A 24870-nucleotide genomic window follows, 5' to 3' on the forward strand; every position below is an offset into this window, starting at 1 on the left:
AGATACATTCAATGATTGACAGCTCTTAAAATCTGTCACATCAAGAAGAGCATTATTCAAGAGTGCGTGCAAACAACAGACATGGCTGATTCCATTTGTTTGACTTAAAGAAAGGAGAAAAAGGAAAGGAAGAAAAGAGAGGGGTCCCAGATCTCCACATGAATACATGAAAACACATGCTTCTCTTCTCCTTCTGTAATCCACTGGGGACTCACGCCCCATTTGGTTCCCATTAGCATAGCTCTGGTCGCTCTGCCCCATGTCAAAGCCCAGACGCACAGCTGCACATAGGACAGGGACCTCTGGCTCTGTGACTGCCAGCCGCTGGGCTCAAAACCAGAACTGACATGGAGGACGGGCTTTACACCGTGGGGATTTCAGAGGGAAGACACTAATCTTTCCTGTCGACTACAGTTTTCTCCTGTACAGTGTAACAGTGTTTTAAACTTAAGTCAGTGCACAAGTGATTAATTGTTGTTTATTTTGTACCACTTTGTGAGGCAAGAAAGCTCTGTTTCAAGTCAAATTCAATGTATAAAAGCAAACAAGCAAAAATTAGGCTTGGCATGAGGTATTTGCTCCTCTGTATTTTGTGGCGTGCTGTGTCTGACTACAAAGACTTTCTTTATTCGGCATGTTTTATTTGTCACCTGTTTCCAATATGGACATTGTGAAGTCCTGATCTATCTGACGGAGCCAGGCCCCGCTTTATGACACGCAAAGCTGCTGTGTCTCTTTTCTTACACACGTTGACTGCACATTTCTGGCAGGAAATTGACAGCATTTCAGCAGCTAACTCATGGATTAGATAATATCTTGTGGGTGGAAGAGAGGACAAGATGCTTCCAGTGTTTTACAGTGACCCTAAGCAGAGACAAATTTAAATCTGAAGCTGCTGCTGCAAAGACGAGGTGCACACATGCACACAGACGCGCACGCACACACAGGGTTTTCATTTAAATCTCAGCTTTGCTTAACTCACCGAACAAGAAATGCGGTCTGTGGCTGTGTGTTGAACATGCTAAAGGTTTCAATTAAAGTAGGAGGAACAATACCCACCCTGCAGCAGCTGTATGGGTTGGCTTTCTATTGTACACTGTCTAGGGAGGATACAGATAGGCCTGAAGGGGACGAGGCAACTGGTGCTTTAGCGGTGTTTTCTGTGGCATATAGTTACAACGTCAACTTAAAAATGACAGGGTAGTAATACAATTGTACAGGATATTAGTTTAGGATCACCTTCAGTTCTGTGGTTTGAGAGAACTTGTGAAGGCCAATTCAATGTCTATGTTGACCTCTACATATGCCTCTTGGTTTAGGGTTGGACTGCCTTGCATGTATCAGCATTGATTCTGAGCCATGTAGCTTGTATTTCTCAGTCTGTTTGAAAAATTCTTGGAACTGACTGCAAGAGTCCAGGCCGAAGCCATCTTGTTCTGCAGCTCCTCTTTCCTGCAGTTCTTCAGTCCATCTGTCCCACTAACAGTCTTTTAATTGAGAGTCCTCCCCAGTCTGATACTGGCCATTGCTGACTGTCAGTGTTTATTCAATAGGGCTGGGACAGGGACTGTGAGCCAAGCAAAACATCCATGAAACATCAAGCCTCCAGCTAAACAAAACTCAGCGGCGAGATAGACACACTTGAGCCAGATAAGGGCTGAAAATGATGCTTTCTGAACCCAGCTAGGTTAGGTTGTTGACCACAGCAGCAGCTGTGTGACTGTTGACTGTTGTCTGGGTCTAATTGCCACAGCAATGTGGGACTTTTTTCACTTACTAACAGCTTCCACTTCATAGCTGCTCATTTTTCTAGTGAAGCTCACTCACATCCCTCTGTCCTTTTCCTCACCATCGTTCTCTTTAGTTGGGAGCCAAAGAGGAAACCCTGGCGAGACACTAGCGCAGTGACTAATGCCGTGTATCTGGCCGGGCCTTAGATAACACAGCCTCCTCCCCTGGCCTGCTGTGACAAATATGTGCAAGTGTAGCACTGGGATCCAGGCCCAAACTTGTCCCTGACCAAGTTCAGGCCAGACACAAGTTAAACCATGGCCAAATGGAACCCAGATCCACATTGGCCACAGTTGCAATTCTGACTATGTCCGTATAATGAGAAGAAGTCTTCATGATTTTGTCTTTCCATTTACTTCTGACAAGCCACACACACACAGACAAACTCACACCCTTGATGATGATGTTTTTGATGGCCATCTCTGACATGTCTGTCTGTTGCTTTTCTTAAAAATTCTGTAATCAGTCTGTAATCTTTCATCTTGTTACGTATGATCACGTTTTGATGCTGTCATATCTCAAACATCTCGTCTGTTATGCTTCTCTTACATGTTCATGACTGAATGTTGAACAATGCACAAATTAATCCAGAGAAATAACAGACACAGCCATCCCCTCCCTTCCCCTTTCTCCCGTCATTGCCTCCTCAGCTGAGAGGCCTCGCTGCTTTAATGCTTCTTAATGCTGCTGTCTGCTTAATGGGCCAGATATGAGAGGTGCTGGTAGCCAGCGTAATAAGTCAGTGATTAGAGGGCGCCTTGTCACTGCGTGGCACACTGCGTGGCTGACAGTGGCACACTCTAATTGCCGTATTAGACGCCCCTTAACTATCTTGTCAGCTGTCAGACCCCGGCTCGTAAACAGCAGAGGTGCATTTGATATTTCCATTTGTTTATTTCCATCTGCTGCTGCTAGTGTTGGTGCACAGAGAGGTAATTAGGAAAGGGTTGTGTGACATGACTGTACTAAATTTGGCTACTCTAAATTAGAGCTTGCAGAATCTGCATGCAGAAAGAGTTACATGAAAAGAAAAACCTTCTGTGGCAATAAAATCTGACACTTAAAAATTATAGGGTACTTAAAATTTAAAATGGGGCAACAGGCAACGAAGCGAACAAAAGCATGCAACATGATCAGGGCAGTAACTAATGATTTTTGCAAATTAATCAATTAACAGTTCCTGGTCAGTGAAATTGCAATAAGTAGTAAAAATGTCAGTTATAATTTTCCAGAGTTCATATTGTATAATATTGCATATTTTGTCCAATCATAAATCTATTCACAAAAACTACTGACATTCGAGATGTTTGGCATTTTTGCTTAGAAAATGACTCAAACAATTAATCAAAATTACTGCCAAGTGTTTTTTTCTGTGTGGGTTTTTAGTTCGTGATACAGCAGGAGCTTTCTGGCACTTCAGGATCACTGTCATTTTAGTTTTAAATACAGCAACAGCAACAATGCAATAGATGAAATGGAAGAATAAAATATTCTAGCTGCATCATTAACCAAAGATCTGCTGTCAAGATTTCAAGACGTCACAACAACTGCACATTAATGTGAAAAACAGCATTACATAACAACTTTATGAGGCCAGATGTTGCTTTAAAGATACCCTGTCATGTCAGGAAACACATGTATCTAATGAAACTGATTTTACTAAATATAAATGTTCTTTAACTTATTTCTGCAAAAGTAGCAGGTAAAGTTCCTATATGTTAAAGGTCAAGCCCCAGCCATGGACATGTTCATGAACAACCATGTCTGGAGTGTAAGAGAAAAGGGACAGTGAATTCACATATTTCATGGTGCTCTAAATAAGAACATCAGCTCAGTTTATAACATATGTACACTTCAACTGACACTTTGTGTCTAATCCTCACACACTGCAGGGATTGCCGATCCCATACCTGGAGAGCTTACAAATGGTGTAAAGTCAAATAATCTCTGTCTCCTGCCTCATTCGATGTCAAACAGTTAGGTGACATGGCTAGAAGTGGTGTAATTTCGTGTTTAATCTTGGATTAGCCCATGTTCACTTTGACACCTCCAGTTACTAATCTGGTTTACAACACCTTGGGGCACGCAAGGAGGGATTCTGATAGATTTAATGGCCCCTTAGTAGATTATAAGTGAGTGGAGTTTTATATCCTGAATTACAGGATACCAGTGTAATCCAGAGACTGGGTAATGTCATTTGCTGCTTTTAAACATCAGAATGCACACGTGGGTGAAGAGTGGTGGGGTTGGTTTGTGGACATAATGAGCAGACGCTTTCTGTTATTACTGACTTAGTGTTGACCTCAGTGGTGCAGCATAAAGCCTGATCTGGGTTGCAGATAATTTTCTTTCTGAAAGTGCTGACTCTTTCTGCCATTGTGAAATACTGGTTGTTGGTGGAGACATGAGGTCCAACCTACGACCTTTTGTGTGCATGTTCATATCTGTCACATTATTGTCACACCACTGCCTTGTAAGAATAACACTGAGACAATATAACAAAGCGGATTTAGCGTAGATTGTAAATTCATAAAGTGTTAGGTGCTGATAACTAAGGCCCTGCTGATAAGTTTTTTTCAGTACTGGATGATTAGGATCAAAATAAATAGGCAGTCACCTTCTAAACTACACCTTTTCCTCTCTTAAGCATTCCTGAAATTTTTTGCTCTGTACTTTCAGTGATTACAGTTTTTTTTTTAATTTAACGTCTGAAGACTTAACACACAGGAAAAACCTTTATTCACCACTGACTCAACGCCAAAATACATAAAATACATTATCCCCATTGTGTGGAAACGCTGTTTATAACGCTAAGTTATTAACTCATTGTTTTTTTTTTAATTCAGATCTCAGAAGTCAGTATATTTACTACGCACATTAATGTTAAGGAAATCAATTATTTAATTACAAACTTAACTGTTTTAACAGTGAAATGCTTCCAAGATTTTTGACATGTTTTCCATAAACCAGGGTCCGCTGCAGTCTCCATACAGCTGCACATCGGCCTTTAAACTGTTTAGGTTGCAGTAGTGTTCCAGCAATTCATCTCGATAATGTAAAAAATGTCTGACAAACAAAGGGATGCCAATGCTTATTAAGATTCATGTTTCTAATTTCTTTTTCTCTTTTAACTCCTTTTCACCCCTTTTACTCTGCCTTCTTGTTTCTCCATGTCAGTGTGAAATTTACGGCTCGCAGCTGCTGCTCTCAGTTGGATGATGGAGCTGTATTCATTTGTGTGAAGTTCTGTGTACATCACACATTTTCCACATGCTGTACAATCTCTTGATTGTTTGAAAAAAAAAAAAAAAGTGACACATCTTACAGGTTCAAGTCACCTGCTGCAAAATGCACCTGAATTTTTTTTTAAGAGTTTTTAACAGCCGTTTGTGAAGATGTAAGCCACTGTAGATGATGCATTGTGCTGTACCGACTTGCCCTCGTCAAGTCTGGACACTTAACCTCTCACTACTAAAAGCTTTCCGGGGTCAGGCTAAGTGCAGCTCCAGTGTTGAGTAATGGAGCCGCAGTCAAAACAAGTTACAATTCTGGGTTTTCAGGAAGGGAAGTCCTTTGTCAGTTCACATGAACTCTGGGAAATACCGGTATGGAAAGACAGATTCACACATTAGAATGAAAGAGTAGTTGGGAAAATAGTAGCTAGGAGAGTTATTCTTAGTGGCAGAGGCTGCAACTGTAGACATGTTTTATATTACACTTTCAGCACATTTTTAAGGAACAGTTAAGACAAAGTAAATTCAGTTCGGTATGGATGAGCTTGAGTGCTAGGGATTTGCTATTGTGCAATAGTCCATAAATAATTTATCTGACTTTTTTTTTCTTATATTTATTCCTACCAAGCTATTGTTCAATTCTTTTCACACACTCTCTATCTCTCCTTTGCACCAGAGCTGTGATTGACATGGCTTTCCTTCTTTTTTCTGCCTTGTGTTCCACAGGCCATTCGCTGCACATTGGTGAACTGCACATGTGAGTGTTTCCAGCCAGGCAAGATTCACCTACGAACATGTGACCAGTGCAAACATGGCTGGGTAGCTCATGGTAAGGAAATGTTACTATTAGTATGATGGGTTCATTAATAAAAGTATAAATAAATGGGTAGTCTGTTTCTGACACTCAAACTGTGGAGAGGCCCTGACCATATCTGTACATACTGCATCTGTCTCTACTGCTTCTAAAGAATTAGCACGCAAATTTAATATGTATATTCATATGTATTTTTTTATGTAATACACAATACGCTTCCCTGTACCTGTGGTTGTAATAGTACTGAAACTAGAAAATTGTACTGAAACTTAAAACTTTTCTATTTTCCATAGTAGAAGTACCTTCACTGTTTGTGTTTGCTTCTGTATTTTTCTGTTGCTTTCAGTTTTTCTGCACCTCAGTGTTTTTGCACCTTAGATCAGAAAAAAAATACAAGACAGAGAAGTGAGAGACCACACCTTATGAGTTTTTCACGCGGGTATAAGAAAAAGGGAGAGCAGGCTAGAAAGTACAAAGAGAAGGAGGAGGGGAAGAAGATAAAAGAAAACACCTGTTTGGCTTGTGTCCGCACAAGAGTGGGCCATGAGCCCTTCAGCGGATCGCACAGGACCCCATTGACTGTTTTTTAATCTCTCCCTCTGAACTGTCAGGCGCCCATCTCTTCTCTCCCCCACTTATCATTTCATGTCGGCATTGGCAGGGACTCTGACAAGTAGTTCTTCATTTTTTATTATGTTCGTGTCTGGCTGCGCTGTGTTGTCAGGCAAAGCCCTCATCAGCAGGAAAAAGTCATCCCAGGATCAGAGAGAGAGAGAGAGACCCAACCAGGTGTCACCCAGACAGGCAGGGCAAGAGGGGAGGGAGGGAGAGGGGGAGGTATGAGGTAAGAGCGAGGGACTGAGATAAGGAGGAAAAGAGAGAGTCGACCAGGTGTCGCCCAGACAATCAAGAGACGAGAAAGAGAAGACGAGTTGCACGAGGTAGTGCTCTAACGAAATCTACCTCATGCACACAATTAAGTTTTATGAGCAGAGTGAGTGTAACGTTTTTGTTTTGTTTTCTGTTTGTTTTTTGCCTGGCAAGAGAAAGACCTGCAGACATTACTCAAGCCCAAGAAAAGTACTTCCAACCAACTTTTCAACTTTTCAACCTTTTTTTCTCTGGTTTAAAAAGGATTTAATCATTTGTCATTCATTGTATGCTCTTTTATATTGCTAATATTTTACTATTACACTTTATTGAACATCAATACCCCATTGCATTCTTGCTGCTTAAACCAGCACATAGCTGATTATCTACAAATAAATAAGATAGAAGGTGGTGCATTAAGAAAGGTAGGTATTCTAAAAAATAGAAAGAATTAAGATTAGCAAAAGACGATGAAATGGTAGTTGGGATTGAGGTGGAAACAGAAAATGCAAATAAAAAACAGAGATGGCAGCATGAATTTAAAAGAGTCAGAGATTAGATTAAATAGGAAGAATTGCACATAATTACATTAATGTCATTGCCCTTATCTGATATGTCGTAAACAGATAGTGCTGACTGTGCAGTAGCCTCCGAAAGAGGTTTCCAGATGAGAGAGAAACTTGATAGTCATTAACGGTGTCTCTGTGTTTGCATTTTCTTTTCTTTCTCCCCTTGTCACCTCATCAAACATGCAGCTCTGGACAAGCTCAGCACCCAGCACCTCTACCACCCAACCCAGGTGGAGATCGTTCAGTCCAATGTGGTGTTTGACATCAGCAGCCTGATGCTGTACGGCACCCAGGCTGTACCTGTCAGGCTCAAGATCCTTCTCGATCGCCTCTTCTCTGTGCTCAAGCAGGAAGAGGTGCTGCACATTCTGCACGGCCTGGGCTGGACCCTCCGAGACTACGTCAGGGGCTACATACTGCAGGTCAGTGACCCACAAGCATGCTGAAGTGCTAAAGCAACATACTGTATGGGCCTAGTGTAAATGTAAAGACCAAATATTAGCGATAGTTGCTCTCGGCTTACACACAAATACATCCCTGCACACTTTTGTATTCGCCTGCAACTTTCAGTGATTTTGGAAACTGGGGATAATGTCGACAGTGATCACTACCATCACTTTCCCAACAAGTGTATCTACAAATTTCTCTGGCATTGCAGTTATTTTGAGAGGTACTGATCAAAACCACAATAGTGACAATCTTGGCCACTTCAGTGCCATTGCCCATCAATTTTCTTCACATTTTTCCTGCTGTTACTTCTACTACAGTCTGCCCCCTTTTTCTGCCCTGTCAACACTATGCCCGTCTGCTGAAAAAAGGAAAGGAATAAAAAGTGGAGAAAAATGTCACGCCAGCAAACTATAAAACCACTGTAGTGCGTTTCCTCACTCCATCCATCCTTCCCTCCTTCTACCCCTCCTTCCCATATAATTGCAGTCAGACACATTTCTCAATCAAAGGTAGAGAGGTTTTGGTGTTGAAACCCAAACCAAAGTGTTCCTGAATGAATTAGTTAACAGCAAGTGAACATGTGCATGTGGTTAGCTGTGAGTATGTGTGTGTGTGTGTGTATGCGTGTGTGTGTGTGTACATGTGCTTATCTTTATGTGTATATTGCTTAGTGTTCCAAGTGAAACAGCATGGTGAGGAGAGGGTGGTTTGTATGTGGAAACAGCTTCTGTGAGTAAAGCACTCACAGATCCAGTCCATTTTGAACACACACACACACACAAGCCACACAACCTAACCGTTACATGGATCTACAGGTATTTACCAAATGTTTACTTGTCTGGAATTCAACTATATGCACTTTAGAAAATTATATAGAAAGAAAGCTATAATAAATAATATAATAAGGTTGTATAATATAATAAATGATTAGTCAAGTAATACTAAGATACTGAGTTATATTCTTATGATAACAAATTTCTTAGTAAAACTAAAAATGCATTAGGGCTTCAAATAAAAATAATTGCTAATCCTTATTGATTAATCTGTTGTGTATTTTTCCAATTAATCACTTAATGATCAAATCTACGTCAAAGACGCAAAAAAACATTTTCTCCATCCATTATCAAATTTTGTCCAAATAAACCTAAATAAATGTTCCAAACCTAAATGTGAGAAAGCCTAATATTGAGTAACCATTGGAGTACTGTGGTTCCCATAGTTCTAGCCTGTTGTGTTTTTATCAGCTGGTTCTAATAGTCAGCTGGTGGGAGCACCATTGCTCAACAGCTCAGCCTCATGTCACGCTACTGGCTAAATCCTCCAGATCTCCTCCAAAGGGCTTCAAAGGGGCCACGGCTGAGGAGAAGCAGCCAGTCACTTAAGGACAATAAGTAGTCATGGTACGGCCCTATTAGCCTGTAAGTAGCTATGAAATTCAATAATCTTCCACGACCCTCCGGGCAACGCTTTGTGTTGGGGGTGTGTTTCCCACCACCATGCCGTGCTAAATGAGAGATAAAATGAGGAGAACAGTATTGCAGATGATAGATAATAAGTTGTCTTTTTTGATATTGATGTCGGGGGACATTATTTGATGATAAATTACTTTACCGTAATCCTAGAAGCCAGGCTTTCAAACGCTTGCTTGTTCTGATTTAGGAATGAATGAAAGTGTTTTGGCCACAGGAGTAATCATGTTAATTTCTATTTTAATGAGACATGCTGTAAATTTTCAGTATCTCAGAATTATGCTCTAATGAAGCCTCTCTTCACCACAGATTTATCATTTTATTTGGTTGGCACACTATGTACATATGGCTCTCTTTGTTTTTTCTCCTCTTATTTACTCTTCTACTTTTCTTATAACTTGCTAGTGTGTCACACGGTGTCAAAGTAACAAGGGATAGTTTATGTTTAGAAAAACAAATGTTATTGTGTGTGTATTCAGCGTATTGTGTTTGCTCTGTGTCAGTGATGCGTCAGAGAGCCCAGGACACTGGGCTGACAGAAAACACCTGAGAGCTGCTCTGAGGCCTGACCACTAAATGTGTGCAGTACAGGGAAAAGGAAAACAAACATGTACAGTAGCACAGAACAGGAGCCTTCAACCAAATATGCAACTATACTCATTATTGATTTATCTGCCAATAATTTTCTCAGTTCATTATTTATCTACTGTATAAAATGTCAGACAACAATGAAAACCCAGAGATTTAGTTTCAGGTTTGACAAAGCAAAACATGATTCTCACAAAAACGCTAAAAACAATTATTCAACTATCAAAATAATTGTTGCATATAGAAAACACACATGCAGCATCACTTCAATGTTTGATTTCCCTCGTCAAACCAAACATTTCCTTTCTTTTTGTGACAATTTATAGGAAGGTAAATCAATAGCAGGCCTAGTATTCTTGTTAGAAATAGTAAGTTATGTTAGTTAAAATCATAGGCCTTCATGAGGCTTTTCAATTAAAATTACTATCATTTACTGGAGTGAGTGCCAGATGAGGTAATGGTCACCCTTAATCATTCCCCAGCCTTATCCTCATTTATGTTTTTGTGATCAAATTCCCAGAGCTCACACCACAAGGGCATGCACCTGGGCAGACACAGCAACTTAGTCCTTTTCTGGGATTTTTGTATGCATGTGTGTGTGTGTGTGTGTGTGTGTGTGTGTGTGTGTGTGTGTGTGTGTGTGTGTCACTTTACATGCTACCTCCTCATGCACTGTGTTGAACTCAGAACAGGATTAAAGCTTCATCTGGTCTGATTCTTTGCTGATGAAGATACCTAAATATTTTATGGCGCTCACATGCTCTCTTACTTAAAAATGAGACGAATACCTAACATAGCGTATGCCTACACTGATATACACAAACAGTATTGTTCATTCATATCAGAAGCATCTGTGTTGTCTCATCACAATCTTGTTTACTCTCACTGACTTTACCATATTAGTGTCAATGTATTTAAGATGACTATCATTACTATTATAACATCTGCAATCAAGGTCAATTACCCAGCAGAATGTAATCATATACTCTGCAGTAAAGTATGTCATCACAGCTTTTTAGTTCAAATTTCCAAAAGAGTAAATCAATGTCAAAACCTAAGATAAACCTTACCCTCATCTGTCTGCCATTCACTGCATAACAAAAGTAAACGCATCAGAGAGGTGTGACTAAATACGTGTACGCTTTGCAATTTACCTTTATAATAGGCTGCTTAAACTGAAGAGATTAATCAATATTATTAAAAGCTCAATGGCTTATCAAGTGGTTGGAATTTTGATTTGCAAAGGAGAGGAATTATATATGACATCAATAACCATTAAAATGAATGATTTTCTTTCTTTCGTTCTCTCTCTCTCTCTCTCCATTCGTCTATAAACCAATTGTTGCCTGATGTTCACTTCACAAACTGCTCACTTAAAGCATTAACCCACTTATACACCGGCAAGTCTACACCGTAAGCTACTACAGCATCTCCGAATACAAATGCACTTTCTGAAGGCTCATGTGCTCTCGTGACCACGCTTCCATTGAAAAACGTAATGAGTCTGGATGTTTTTAAGTTCTCAGTAAACACCTTCCTGAAGCAAGGCAGGCCAGGAGAGAATAACTGCCTGTCATCACGCAGAGAGGAGCTGTAGTTTAAAAGTTATTTAATGACCTCTGCAATGTCCCTTACCACTAGCTAGCTTATGTGCTGTGAAATACTCCATAAGGAATTTCTCCTGAAAAATTTCAGCCAACTTTAGTAAATTGTGATTTAGGATCTGCTGTTCTCTTTGCTTCTTTTGCCCCTTTATCACAGCTCACAATAATACAGCTAACACATGCGTTTACACCGTATGTGCAAAAGAGTCCAATAGCTTTTGCAATTGTATTAGACAGAAATGCATACATATATAAAACCATAACAATAAAAATCAAGCACTGTAGTACAGAAAGAAGTAGTGTTTGAATTTTAAAAACTTTTCAGCATAGCTGTAAGGCTGAATTCATTTTAATATTCATTTTTGCTTTAAGCTTTGAGTCAGATAGAGAGAAAAAAAAAGCTTTTAGAAACTATAAAGTTAGAAACTATAAAAATGACCAAAATTAAAAAGTTTTCACCTGACAGAGACTGAAAGTTACCTATGTGTGTATTTTTTTTCAAACCGCTTTATATTTCTCCTACTGCTCCCCTATCCCCCTGACTTCAAGTTCAATCCAAGGCAATATGTGAACAACACAGGCACATTTATTCGTTGCCAAAATTCCTTGCCCTTCAATTTGGCAGGACTTTTTACCTTCTCCACTCCTCAGTCCTTCATCCTTTTCTCCCTCCCACTACTCATCCCTCTCTCCTCTCCTCTCCCATGGTTGTTTCCAGACAGACCCACGGCCAATGTGCACCAGATGCCCCCCTCACTCCACCCCATCCCGCAGCCTGTCACTGCTCACTCCTCTGTTCAATACCGACAGATGGAATTGCTATCAGTACTGGCTTCTTTCTGTCTCAGCCTCTGTCTCCCACACTCCACAGTCTATTTTGCCTTCCTCCTTCTTATCCCTTACCAAGTGAAAAATAATAGTAGAGAGAGAGAGAGAATGAGTGGAAAGAGAGCGAGAGAGAGAGAGAGTTACAGCAGCCAACATATGGGCTGAAGCCCAGGGTTTTCCTGAGCGACATTCTCAGTAATGTTCTGTCCTTGTAGAACATTGGGCTGCCTCCGCTTTTATGAGATGTGGTTTTCCTGACTCCACACGGCTTCCAGGAGACCCAGATGGAACCGCTAACAACCCCCACCACCGCCACGCAACCACACACACACACTGTACACACAGTTCACACACAAGCAGTCTTAACCCTAATTGCACGCACACTCGGAGGAATGCTTATTCAAACTATCAGGCATACATGCAGCCACAAAATCATACTCATCTACCCCAACAACCCTCCTATGTAGGGTTTCAGGCTAGTGGCAGATGGTCGGGCATGCGGGTGTTTTTAGAGATAACACCAAAATAAAATATTCTCCTTCAGTTTTTAGTTATATATTTACTTATTTGGTAGCGACATTGTTTTTCTGATAAACATGTAGACAGGAGGTAGAGGGTTTTTCTGACTGCTGGAGGCTGCAGGAGGGCTGTGCTCTTATTAAAGCAAACTTGTGACTGTAATGTTGTACATGTGTACTTACACATTTGCAATATGAGATGTAATTACATGGATTAGGGTGCAACAGTGTTTGTGTAAGACAGGAAACCATTTCCAGTTGCAGGTGGGTCCTGAGGCCTTAGTGAAGGTACCACTCGGCTTCTCTATAGTGGTTTGGAAAGGTATTTATTGAGTTAGAGTCACATTTCAAAATTTCTGTCTTTTTCCCCCCCTTCCCTCTCCCTCACTGCACTCCCCTTCTACATTTTCTGTCTCTCACTCTGTCAACTGTGAAGGTCACCATATCTCTTGATCCTCGCCTGAGAAACTTCCATTTTAGGTAGTCAGGCTCCATGCAACAACATTTTTTGGACACAATCCCCTTCTCCAATCTCCTCCATACGGCACACTTGTAACCTCTATTTTCCTCCTGTCCTCCTCTCCTCCTCTCTACCCTCCATCACCTCCCAGTGCCTCCCCTTCTCTCAGAACCTGTTTTCTGTTATCACTACTTAATGCCTCACCCTGGGAGATGGACAGGGGAGAAAGCATTCTCCTAAGGTGGAAATTCTTACGTTCATATGGTTATGATTTGGTGGGGAGGTCAGGCTCGAGTTTTGCTGGAAGGCTTTCGCTTGGCTCTGTGCTGGCCGTGCTGGGCTCCAAACACTTCAAAGAGGGCCGGTGCACTGAATCAAGGTGATTCTTACCCCCTCCTCTGCACACACGCGCACACACACACACACACACACACACACACACACACACACACACACACACACGCACACACACACTTGTCCTCCCTAGTGCTCCTAAGGGTGTCTTCTCCCTTCTTATTCTCAATCACTCTCTTCTAAGTAAGCTGGAGATAAAAGGATGTGATTTCAGATTACAGGATCAGTCAGAGTAAGGCAGAAATAGCATTATCAGCGAGGCATTAAAACCTTAACTTTTAAAAACATAAATTTATATTAAAAAAACACAGCTTCAACAACAAGAAATATTGACTTCAGCATATATTATATTATAAAAAAACACTTCAACATCAAGTATTTTTTAAGTGTAAGCCTCTTTACTGTCACTTTTCTCACAGCTCGAAAAGCTCACAGCCAGCTCCTTATACAAGTTCTGCCCATGCCAAATCCTCAGCCCCTCGCTTTTGAATCCTGAACCCGAGCCTCAAATGAATTCAAGCTGGAGAAGCAAGGTTACGAGCAGGTTACATTGTATGCAGGAATTTGGGAAATAATTCCCCTTATATTGGATTTGGAAGGTAGTCTGAATTTTACCATAGATTCAACAAGGCCTCACAAGCTGCTGTGAGTTCAAGATCCCAAACAGGATAAACTCATTGGGTTTAAACGCCATAAGTTGCACAGTAGGTTCAGGTTTGATGAATACATTCATTCCCTTAATAAGCAAAGGGGCATTTGTTTTTCTGTTTGTGTTTTTTTTTTTAGCTGCACAGGGAGGTTGAGTTTATCTGTCTAAATGTTATTGATCCATCCCATCAGACTATTTGCAGTGTTCATAGTAGGATTATATTGTCCCATTCTCATTTCTACATTTTTCTCTCTCTTATATTGTCTCTTCTCTTTATGTGGTGCCATCTTCACCCTCACAGCCACACACGACTAATATCTCTAATACAATCCCTTAGTTGTTTTTGGCTTCTGTAGAAAATTAGGGATTTTAGCTCTTGTGAACTAAAATGGTGTAGAAACATTAAAAACAGTCTGATATGTTCTTCTTGTTTCTCTCTCTCTTGCTCATATTCATATAAACACTTGTCTCTATACATGTCTCATAAATGTTTAGTATCGGTTTAGGAACAACACATATAAATAGAAACAGTATAGAGTGAAAGAAGATCTGCTATTATAAACAGTAGTCTTTAATTAAAGGAGCCATTCACTTAAAAAAGAAAATACTTTTTTCTTAACTATTATTTCAGAGCAGACATAGCAGTTAATTCACTGTGGATGCGGATGCTATATCACAGAACATGATAAATTGCCAATATATGCCGCAATTTCTTCTCAAGAGACATTTAAGCAATTACTTCACATTTAGTGATCGCTGCATGCTTTGTAACCACATGTACACTTCAAAATGTCATTTTAATTTAGGATGTGTGACCCAGGATATAGATAGATTCAAAGATCATGAATATAAACATATGGCGCTGAGGAGAATGTGTGTGTATGTGTGGCTGATTTAATAAAATCTGAGTGGGGAGCATACATGCTGTGCACGGCAAACATGAGTAGTGAAAATGATATGTTTAACATACTTGGTCAGGTCTCGGGGTTCCCATGGGATCCCAGTACAGGTAGACTACACACACAGAATATGAGTGCCACCTTCTTATCCATTTCCCTCTTAAATCCCTATGATAAGGCTGACTTCAAAGCCTAGTGGCCAATCCTCCAGCTTTATCTGAGATGCTGGTTTGATTCACTGGCTACTTCTCTTCCCATGGCCCTCTCCATCCCCCAGCGTACACACTTAGACACACACATCCTTTTATTCACTTTCAATCTATATCTGAGAGAAGCAGCTATTTCTGTCCACCTCTTGGTTCCTGCAAACGTGAGTGAAGAGAAGGGGCCACCAGTGCTTTTCTTTTCCTCTTTAAGTTCCACTGGTATGTCATAATTAGAATGAAAAGGAATATTCTGCCTGTATTAATGGGGTGCCCTCTTTCTCTTCATCCCCACTGAACCCCCCCGATCTTCCCTCATCCTCTCCCACTTCATGTGATGTGCGCTACACTGATCAGTGTAATAGGACCTCTGGTTCTCTCACTGCACATTTGCCTTTCTCTTTTTACCCAGTGTCCATGCCCTGAGAGAATTCCCTCAACAGGTCCTCGCTGATGCCCTGACGCAGCTGGAGCTCCCCATGAGATGCTCGTACAATCAGCCGTGCACCCTAATTGAAACTGGGAATCTGACTGCCTGCTTATCAGGAATTTTTATTTACCTCAACCAGGCTCTGCCCTCTTTTTAGTTTTTCAAAGGGTGCCATGTTATAATTACCTCCTCAAACAGAATCCCTCTCTTTCTGTCGGCCTCCCTCGCTCCATATATCCTTTTTCATAAGTTAGAATATCCTGTCTCGCCTGTGCTGGAAGGAGGAAATGGCTTCTGAATTCAGAAGTGGCTTTTCAGGAGCGATGGGGGTTTGTTGTTGCAGAGGGAAATTGAATTTTACTTCAAGGTCAGCGACACTAATGACGGTGTGGGAAGGTGTTGATCTCATGTAGCTCTGGTTTATCTAGCAGCATCCCACTGTATCGATCCACATGAGAGATTCTAGTCCTGCATTGATTGTCACACAGAATTGTTGGCAGTGAGGTAGAGATCACTAGTGTAGTATAAGCAGTGATTTGGGACTGTAGGTTCTCCCAGTACGTTTGATAGCAAAATAAATGACCCTTTCAAACCAAAACAATAATAGAATTTATAGTCTCCTAAAACAAGTATAAATCGTTATCTACAGCGTCTGGTAGATTCCCAGTTACAAATCTTTATCTACTGGTAGATACAGAACATATATTATCCAAACTGCTCCCCGACATTATGACTGATACTGAATATCTATCCATCCATCCATCCATCTTCTATACCCGCTTTTCCTGTTCAGGGTCACGGGGATCCGCTGGAGCCTATCCCAGCTCTCTCTCGGGTGGAAGGCAGGGGTACACCAGACAGGTCACCAGTCTGTCGCAGGGCCACATATAGACACACAAAGAGACAACCTCACACACTCACACTCACTCCTACGGGCAATTTTAGAGTCACCAATCAACCTGACATGCATGTTTTTGGACTGTGGGAGGAAACCGGAGTACCCGGAGTAAACCCACGCAAGCACAGGGAGAACATGCAAACTCCACACAGAAAGGCCGGGATGCGAACCCACGACCTTCTTGCTGTGAGGCAACAGTGCTAACCACTCAGCCACCATGCTGCCCTTGATACTGAATATAGCCATTGAAAATATACATACACCATGAACACCGCTCGAAAAGCCGTATATATGAACAAACACTCACATATCCCTACACAGGCTCCAAAAATCCACACATGCACCCAGAAACACACAAGGAGTAAAAATTTTACCAATCACTTTCATGATTCACTGCTGCTTGGATGCAAGATGGTTAGTTATGGGTAGGTGCCCCGCAGTGTGAGTGAATGTGTGTCACTTCCCCCACAAATGGAAACATTTAGACACTGAAGTGTGTCCTGAGGTGAGAGCTGTAGAAGCTCTCACTCATAAAGTAGCAGGGAGGCAGCATGTGGAGGAAATGAGCTGGGTAGACTGGTGGAGGGAGAAGAGCGTGACACACACCGAAAAGACCTCACACACGCAGTAGAAACAGTAGAAAGACACACACACACACACATACCGGTCCACCACATACTGGTGACTGCTGTGGTTGCACTTTGCACTATGTCTCCTTTTTCACCAACATCTCCAGCTGTGTTTGACTTCCTGCGTTTCTACATGATGTTGTGGTGTCACTGGCTGGAGGACACAGCCTGTACTGTACCTCCATGTTGTGTGGTAGTGGGTAAAAGGTTAACTGATCCCATCATGAACCGACACCAGTGCCAGGACACCTGTGGAGGATCACCACAGAATGTAAAATAATGTGGGATGGTTGCTGAAATATAATTGACTTTCTCAGTTTTAGACTTAAGTGCATATTTCAAACAGGGAATTTTGGGACGATTTACAACACAGTGCCAACTCACTGGCATGTTGTCGAGCCCCATTCCCTTTACCCCCTTTCTCTTTCCACTTTGGTTATCCTTTTCTCTCTGATGTGCATGAGTGCATTTATTAAGCAGGATGACCTGTCATGCAGGTGCGAGGAGGAGGTGATGACTACGCCTGCCCCTCTCTCTCCCTCTGGTCCAAAGATACTGCCTCTCCTCTACCAATTGGTCTGGGTTCACTTCACCTCAGACAGGAGAGAAGAGGAGAAGAGGAGAAGGGGGGGGGGGGGGGGGGGGTGTTATTGTGTGGGTTTGTAGGGAAAGCAGAGTAAAGCTTTGGTGCTGACAGCAAAGCCGTGCACTTCGCTGAGAAGGACCCAATAAACTTCAAAGTCAGTTACATTCCATCATAGGTCGGGCTGTTTGTAATGGTGATTAATATTAGCATGCATTGCAAGCTTAAAGACATTTTGTTTGTCTGTTTGTTTTTATTCCCAGCTATGCCAATAAACAATCAGTGCATTAAGTGGCGAGCAAATGGAATCAATTCATCCAGTTTTGCTCAGATGAGTGCAGAAAACTAGGCATGAAGCAGCCACTCTCTGTGTTTGCAGTGGCTAATTAGGAGCCCATTACAGGGCATCTCAGCATGGTGCTACCCTGATTGTTTATTCACTAAAGTGAAGGAGAGTGCGAGAGAAAGAAAAGGGGACTAATAGTAGTAATAAATGGATAATAAATAGATACCTAACAGAGACACATAAGCATATAGCCTTGGTAAATGCCTGCCCCTGGGCCTACTGCAAAAAGGACTCTTGTAAAAGTTGGGAAAAAAAAGAAGAAGAAGAAAAAAAATCTACCAGCGCCATGCATATGCTTGGCTCTGTCCTCTTAAAGACTGGCTTATTAAATGGGTAAGCGGTTGAGAGCTGGGACCACCAAGTGAGCTGTGCTGTCACTGGCACACCGCTCTCTGTGGGCTGAGTGCTGCAGGCGTAGACAGGATATGATATAGGGTCACCAGAAATGATGGGTTAACACTTGATGATGCATCACTTTCCAGCGCTCACTGCTCAGCCTGCTAGTGGCATTTCTAAGAAATTTTCTAGTTGTGCATTTTCTTGTAGAGAATGCAGAGATAAGTTATAGCCTACAGCCCTCCACAACTCTACCTTGTAAGTGTGTGTGTTGGAAGGAAAATGCAGTAATCAACAAAGACAACAGGGCCTTCTGAAGAGGGAGGATCAATACACTGCTACAGGTGACTGACCTCAGTGAGCACACACATGCAGGATAACCACACACAAACACACACATTTAGGCCTAGGCACAAGCACTAGTAAGTAATTGTGGCATACATCTCCTCTGTGTTGTCTCCACCTAATGTCTGGTTTACACTGTGTGTGTGTGTGTGTGTGTGTGTGTGTGTGTACATTCACACACAATCAAGCATTACTCTCTCTCTCATCTTCAGGATCTAAGGCCTGATGCCAACTGGTGCTTAAGTGCCAGGCACTGCCTTATCACATCCCCAGCACAGACACGCATTCACACACACACATACTTTTAGTCTTACTCACATGTGCACTTTAAACAATCTTGTTTGTGCACAGCCACTCACACACAGTTGTGCACAATGACCTACCCTCCACATAAACAAAGATAAGGGAAGGAACGCTCAACACAAGGCCCCAAGAGGGTACAGAGCTATTACTGAGAGACCACAGTCGCGTGGCGTGTGTGTGGCAGCAAACGTGTGTGTGTTTGTGTGCATGTGTACAGTTCTGTTTGTGTTTATGAAGTGTCATTTGCAGAGCAGAGTTCTTGAAAAAGCAGCTCAGAGTTTAGTGTGTCCCCACCATTTCCCAGTTTCCAGCACTAACCACTGCTAAATGCATAACAGGAGACAGAGATGTTAAGCTCCTCTCTGAGTTCATGTCAAGATTTTTGCCACAAGCCATCACATTGTACAGATTAAAAAGTTGTCTAACAATATAATCACAGCAAGTCACTGAACAATGTGCCAAAGGGCCATGACAATTTGACAATGACTTTGTCAGCACTAGTGTCTCACATTAAGCATTGAATCACACCTTTGTCAAGCAGAGCAGTCTATTTAGGTATGGGGGTTGTGCTGTCTCCATCTTGATCCCTGACAAAAATCCAGTCTGTCGAGGTGACACAATACAAAGCGTTTTCCCACTCTGCCAAGCTGACAAATCTAATTACGGTGGTAAAATTCCTGGGATCAGTCCTAGATCAAGTCTCCTTAGTACTGCGAGCTGCACACCCAGTGTCCCCCAGGAAAGGAATTTCTTCAGATTCCACTGATTTCCCAGATTCTGAGGTCTGAACACTGAACATGTCTCAAAGCTTTGTAATTACTCATTGAAATTCCCCTAATTTTACCTTTAGGTTAACAGCAGTTGCAGGGTTGAAAATATAGGGTTTTTTTCTGTTAAGTGAGGTGAAATCTCATTACCTGTTTATTAGCTTTAAAAGATTGAAGTGGGAGTTGTAAAAGTTTGCCAGGAGTGATATCTATGACTCACCTTGCTATTTATTCATGTTTTAAGGGATTTTACAGGTTCATTTTCTACACACGATCAGTCTCTTTTTAACACAGTATGATTCGAAAGCTAAAAATAGACAGTTTCAGACACTTTTCTCTGGCTGAGTGACAGAAGTTCTCCTTTGTGTAGCGGCAGAATGAATTCCTCAGCATTATGACCGCATCGGTTCAGCTCTTTGAAATAAATGCAGGCCCGAGTCATTTTTTTCCCTGTTGTTATCAGAGTGTAGGCCCAGTCAGGTTCTCCCTTTATGGGCATGTTTCTCTAATCTTGCTACTGGCCTCTACTTTTTAAGTCGAAACAGGTGGTGCACTTATAACGCAATCTTGTATTAGCACAAGCACCTCAGCTCATACTCCTCCAAGGCTGTGTTTTCTTTGCAGATTCCTTTCTTGGCCACGAGGCCTACATTTTCTTTCATATGAGTTAGAGACTTGAGAACGAGAATCATTAAAGCTATTTTGATTTGGATGTAATTTTAAGATTGACTTTCTAGGGGTCAGATATACTTGTTAGAAGCCTCATTGATGCTAAAAAAAACAAAAACAATGAAGAATTCATGTACTGGCAGCAAACCAGTCAAGATAAAAGTCAAGTCCAGTGTGAGTCACAACTTATCATTTCTGTTGCCATCCACTAGGTGCATATTAGCAGGTAGGTGAGTTTTATTGTCTGCCTTAAAATAAAAGTGATATAAAGTAAAAATCAATCTGGCACAAGACCCAGCAAAAAGGTTTCTGCTTTGGTCCCCTCAGCCACCCTCCTCTCCTCCTTTCATTCTATTTTCATGTCTAAGGAAAGAGAGATTAAAGGGAGTCCATGTCTCAACCCTGAAGAACTGCTATCACTCAAAGATGAGCAATGCCAAGCTCCTCTCTCTTTCTCCTGCTCTTTTCTACTGTCTCTCTATCTGTGGGATACACAACCTCCCCTGGTGCTCTTTGGCCCTTCTCTTCATCCTCAACCCACTCAAACACAGGTCATTCTGATGATTTAGCGTCATCCACCCTTGTGTATGTGCCTGTACGCATGTGTGTGAGTAAATGTGTGTGTGCATATGTGATCTGTGCGCAGGGCAGCGACCACATCAAATACACTAAAGCAACACTCCTGTGACATTACCCCATCCATTCTCATTCCTCCATAGTGATTCCAATACAGAAAAAAGTCAACATTTCAAAACCTGAAAAAGTTAATAAATAAAAGTAAAGGCAGACTACATCTGGCATAATATCTGTACCTAAGGTTTCCAAGTATGTGTCTGGGGAGGAGATCTGGTCGGATGGGGCCTGAGTCGGCTTGGAAGGAGTAGAAACGGATGTCACTCTGAAAATTTATACAGTGCGGTTCAGGGAGCAACGGCTGTAAATTGACAAGTGATGCTTGTGAGCAGCGTTACCCGTCTGTTTCCCTTTCTCTCATCTTCTATCTTTTTCCGCTCATCTTTTCTTCTCTTAGCGTAGCTGTTACTTCTTACATCTGTGCTCGCCCCAAGCATTATTGTTAACGGATGAGAGCTACAAAAACAAGCCAGAAGACTAAAGGGGGAAAAGGTAGCTTTGCGCTCAGATGTGGGAGAAAATGACTTGTATTCCCTCTGTGACATGAAATAGTGATGGACAAAAAATGTGAGGCACATCTGAACCCAATACCTTTAATCTATGAGTAAAAGCAATATTTTGCTTGGATGAATGTGACCCTTAAGTCCTGTTTTGGCAGTAGTAAGGGCGTACAAAATGAGGGGGAACTGTATTACAATCAATATTGTTAATACAGTGTCACAAGGAAAATCTGAAAAAGTCAGAAACCATTGCACCGTTTGACTGTGTGCTCTCATAAATATCAAATATAACCCTTGTCATGTCTTCCTGGAAAAAAAAAAAGTTTAATATGGCTTTAACTATGAGGCTACAGTATTGTGGCTGTGTGTGTGTTCATTTGTGAACATGTGTACACACCAGCATTTGTGTGTATTTGTGCTATAATTTGATAGAGTCATTCTACTGTATAAATGTCTGTAATGGCAGGACTCTTTTTAATAATGCAAGAGCCTCTTTTCACTGTCCCTCCTGCCCATCACATCATGTTTGGAGTGACAGCCACATGAGCCACCATTCCTGGTACACTTAAACTAGACAGAGAGAGGAGTCTGTTCAAAGGCAGTGGGGTTGGAATATAATGCTGGAACAGAGATGCACACAGAAAGACAAGAAGACAGTTTCCTATTTGTACTAATTTGGCAAGTTGAGACATTTTTTTTATATTGGAATGTTATTTAGAGTTATAAACCATTTGTGGTGTAAAAAACCTAATCTGTGATTTCATTTTAATTTCAATTTTGTGGTTAATATATATATATAATTTGATATTTACATTTTAACCTTCCCAAGAACAAAGTGATATAAGCAATTTTGATTCATGAAATTACATTAAAAAACCTCAAATCTGGTGGGTCTTATGACAAAAAAGTGTCAAAAACAAGTATTTTATGTGGTTTCTTGGTGGTCTTGTGGTTGTTGTGACTGGGGACCCGTGTTGCATGCAGTGTCCCTCTCGCGCCTATGTTTACTGTCCATATAGCTAATCTGGACATATTAATATGCGGGCAAAAATGCCAAAAAATCATGTTCACTACAAGAAAAAAAAAAATCTTGGTATATATTTACAAAATAACACCAACTGAGCTGTTGTCGAAACAGCACAAAATACACTTCAAGTGTTGCCGCATGTGGAGAGCATGTGTTGAGTTTGTGGAAGACCACAGAACTGATGTTAGACAACTGAGCCACAATCGTGAAAAAGACATCACTGACCCAGTATATTTTTAACAATTGAAAATTTTGCTTTTTCAATATAAAAATCAAAATAATTACTCTCTAAGGTGAATCCTTCTGAGAGGATGAAGTGTGCTAGTTATTCTGCTTCAGTGTCCGAGTCAGCGCTCATGCTGCCTGTGCTATGTTCAGCAGTGACATCTGGTAGACTGCTTCTCTCCCAGCAGCACTGCCGCACACCAATTGAGAACAGACAGATGCCAAGACCACTGTGGCAGCTCTGTCTTGCTCCTTTCTCTCACTTTTTTTTTTTTCACCCAGTGTACCAATTCTCTCTGATATGGGAAACATGCTGTCACATCTGGGCCTTCCAGAAAGAAAGAGACGTGAAGAGAGAGATAATACGAGACAAAAATGGGTAGAAAGATCACCAGGGCACAGAGACAGGAACTCTCACAGCCGCTCTCATGCACACACACACACACACATACTGACACACACGTGTGAAACATCAATGTGGGTGCCATAAGGATGATGCCCCTTCAGGGTGACAGCGTGATAAGAAGGGTGTACTACAGCATCAGTGCTGCATGGTGCGCGTTACTTGCTGCACCCCTACTTCATCTCTTCTGCTCTCTCCCCCTCTCATTAACCTCAGCTCTGATTGCCCCCAGGACTCCCTTGTGCTAATTAGAGGGGGGAAATATGTGTACGGTGCATGCAGTGCTGTACAAACACACACACACAGACGCACACAATTTTGCGCTGCTGACAGAAAGGCTACAGTAACTGTAGGAGTGAGAATGAAAAGCTCGTCTGCTATTGTGTTTCATCTGTTTTCTGAATGTGTTGGCAACTGCAGGGTTAACCCCAGCAGGTGATGGTTAGCAGCACTGTTGATTTCTTTTACACAGACATGCTTCATCTCCATAGTGCTCACTTCTTGATTTAGCTGTGCACTTGGTTTCAATGTGAACACCACATGAAACTGTAAATGGATCACTTCAGTTTTTTCTAGTTGTCAGTGATTTATTACACAGGAAAATGCTACAATAATACAACCAATTTCATACCATTTATTAAAATTTAAATGGGATCAGTCAATTTAAAAATGATGCTGAGTGAATAAAACATTATAATTAATGGAATTCCTTCATGTTTCAATGAGGAATGACCTCTTGCGGTGAAATGATCGAGAAGATGTAGATTAACTGACTGCCAAGTTAAATCACTTCACACTTACACATTTAGAAAGACTCACACAATGACTGTTCCCCAGCTCCTTGGCGAATTAAAGCCTATTGACTGAGGAGCTGTGTGGCCTCTTCAAGCACTGACATTTCTAATAGCACTTTGACATCTCCATTCAAGAGCCTTTTGTGTTCTGGGGAACAATTTATGAAGAAAGAGAAGGCCCATTTTCTCTTTTTTTGTTTTACATGCTGTTAGCGACAAGCACGAGCAGACACAAACACGTTGTGGGAGTTGTACAGCAAATAGCCATTTGTAGCTGGACTTGACCTAGGGAGTACTGGGGAAGAAAGAAAGAGAGGGACCATGAGAGGTGGGGGTGTATATATATGGGGTAGGGGGTTGAAGAGTGAAAAAGAGAGTATTTAAGAGCACTTGAGTGCCAGCATAGATGTAGTCACTTCTCCCAGTGGACAAAACCAGGCTCCTCTGCACCATGGCATGATTTTTCACTTTAGCAGGCACCACTCAGTGCTACTCCTTGAGTCCCCCACTCCTTTCTTCTCTCAGTCACTGCGTGCTTCAATGATTCCATCATTCGCTTTCATTCACTCTGACTACAAGAGGCAAACATGTGCACACTCACACACGCACACACAATTTGACCCATTTGCCCCCCTGCCATGGGTAGTAAATAATTCCATTGTGAGGGCCATTAGCAAATATCT

General features: G+C 41.5%; 1 protein-coding gene across 5 annotated transcripts in view; it reads left to right on the forward strand.

The window, feature by feature from the left end:
• Positions 1 to 24870, forward strand: part of bnc2 (basonuclin zinc finger protein 2) — a 153844-nt gene that overhangs the window by 102272 nt on the left and 26702 nt on the right. For all 5 annotated transcript variants that reach the window (XM_026304227.2, XM_026304231.2, XM_026304232.2 and 2 more), the window contains 2 exons: positions 5751 to 5853; positions 7464 to 7699. In XM_026304227.2, coding sequence (XP_026160012.1) covers positions 5751 to 5853; positions 7464 to 7699 — 339 coding nt within the window. The remainder of the gene's footprint in view (positions 1 to 5750; positions 5854 to 7463; positions 7700 to 24870) is intronic.

Source organism: Mastacembelus armatus, chromosome 1 (genome assembly GCF_900324485.2).
Source record: "Mastacembelus armatus chromosome 1, fMasArm1.2, whole genome shotgun sequence".
Classification (NCBI taxonomy): Eukaryota; Metazoa; Chordata; class Actinopteri; order Synbranchiformes; family Mastacembelidae; genus Mastacembelus; species Mastacembelus armatus.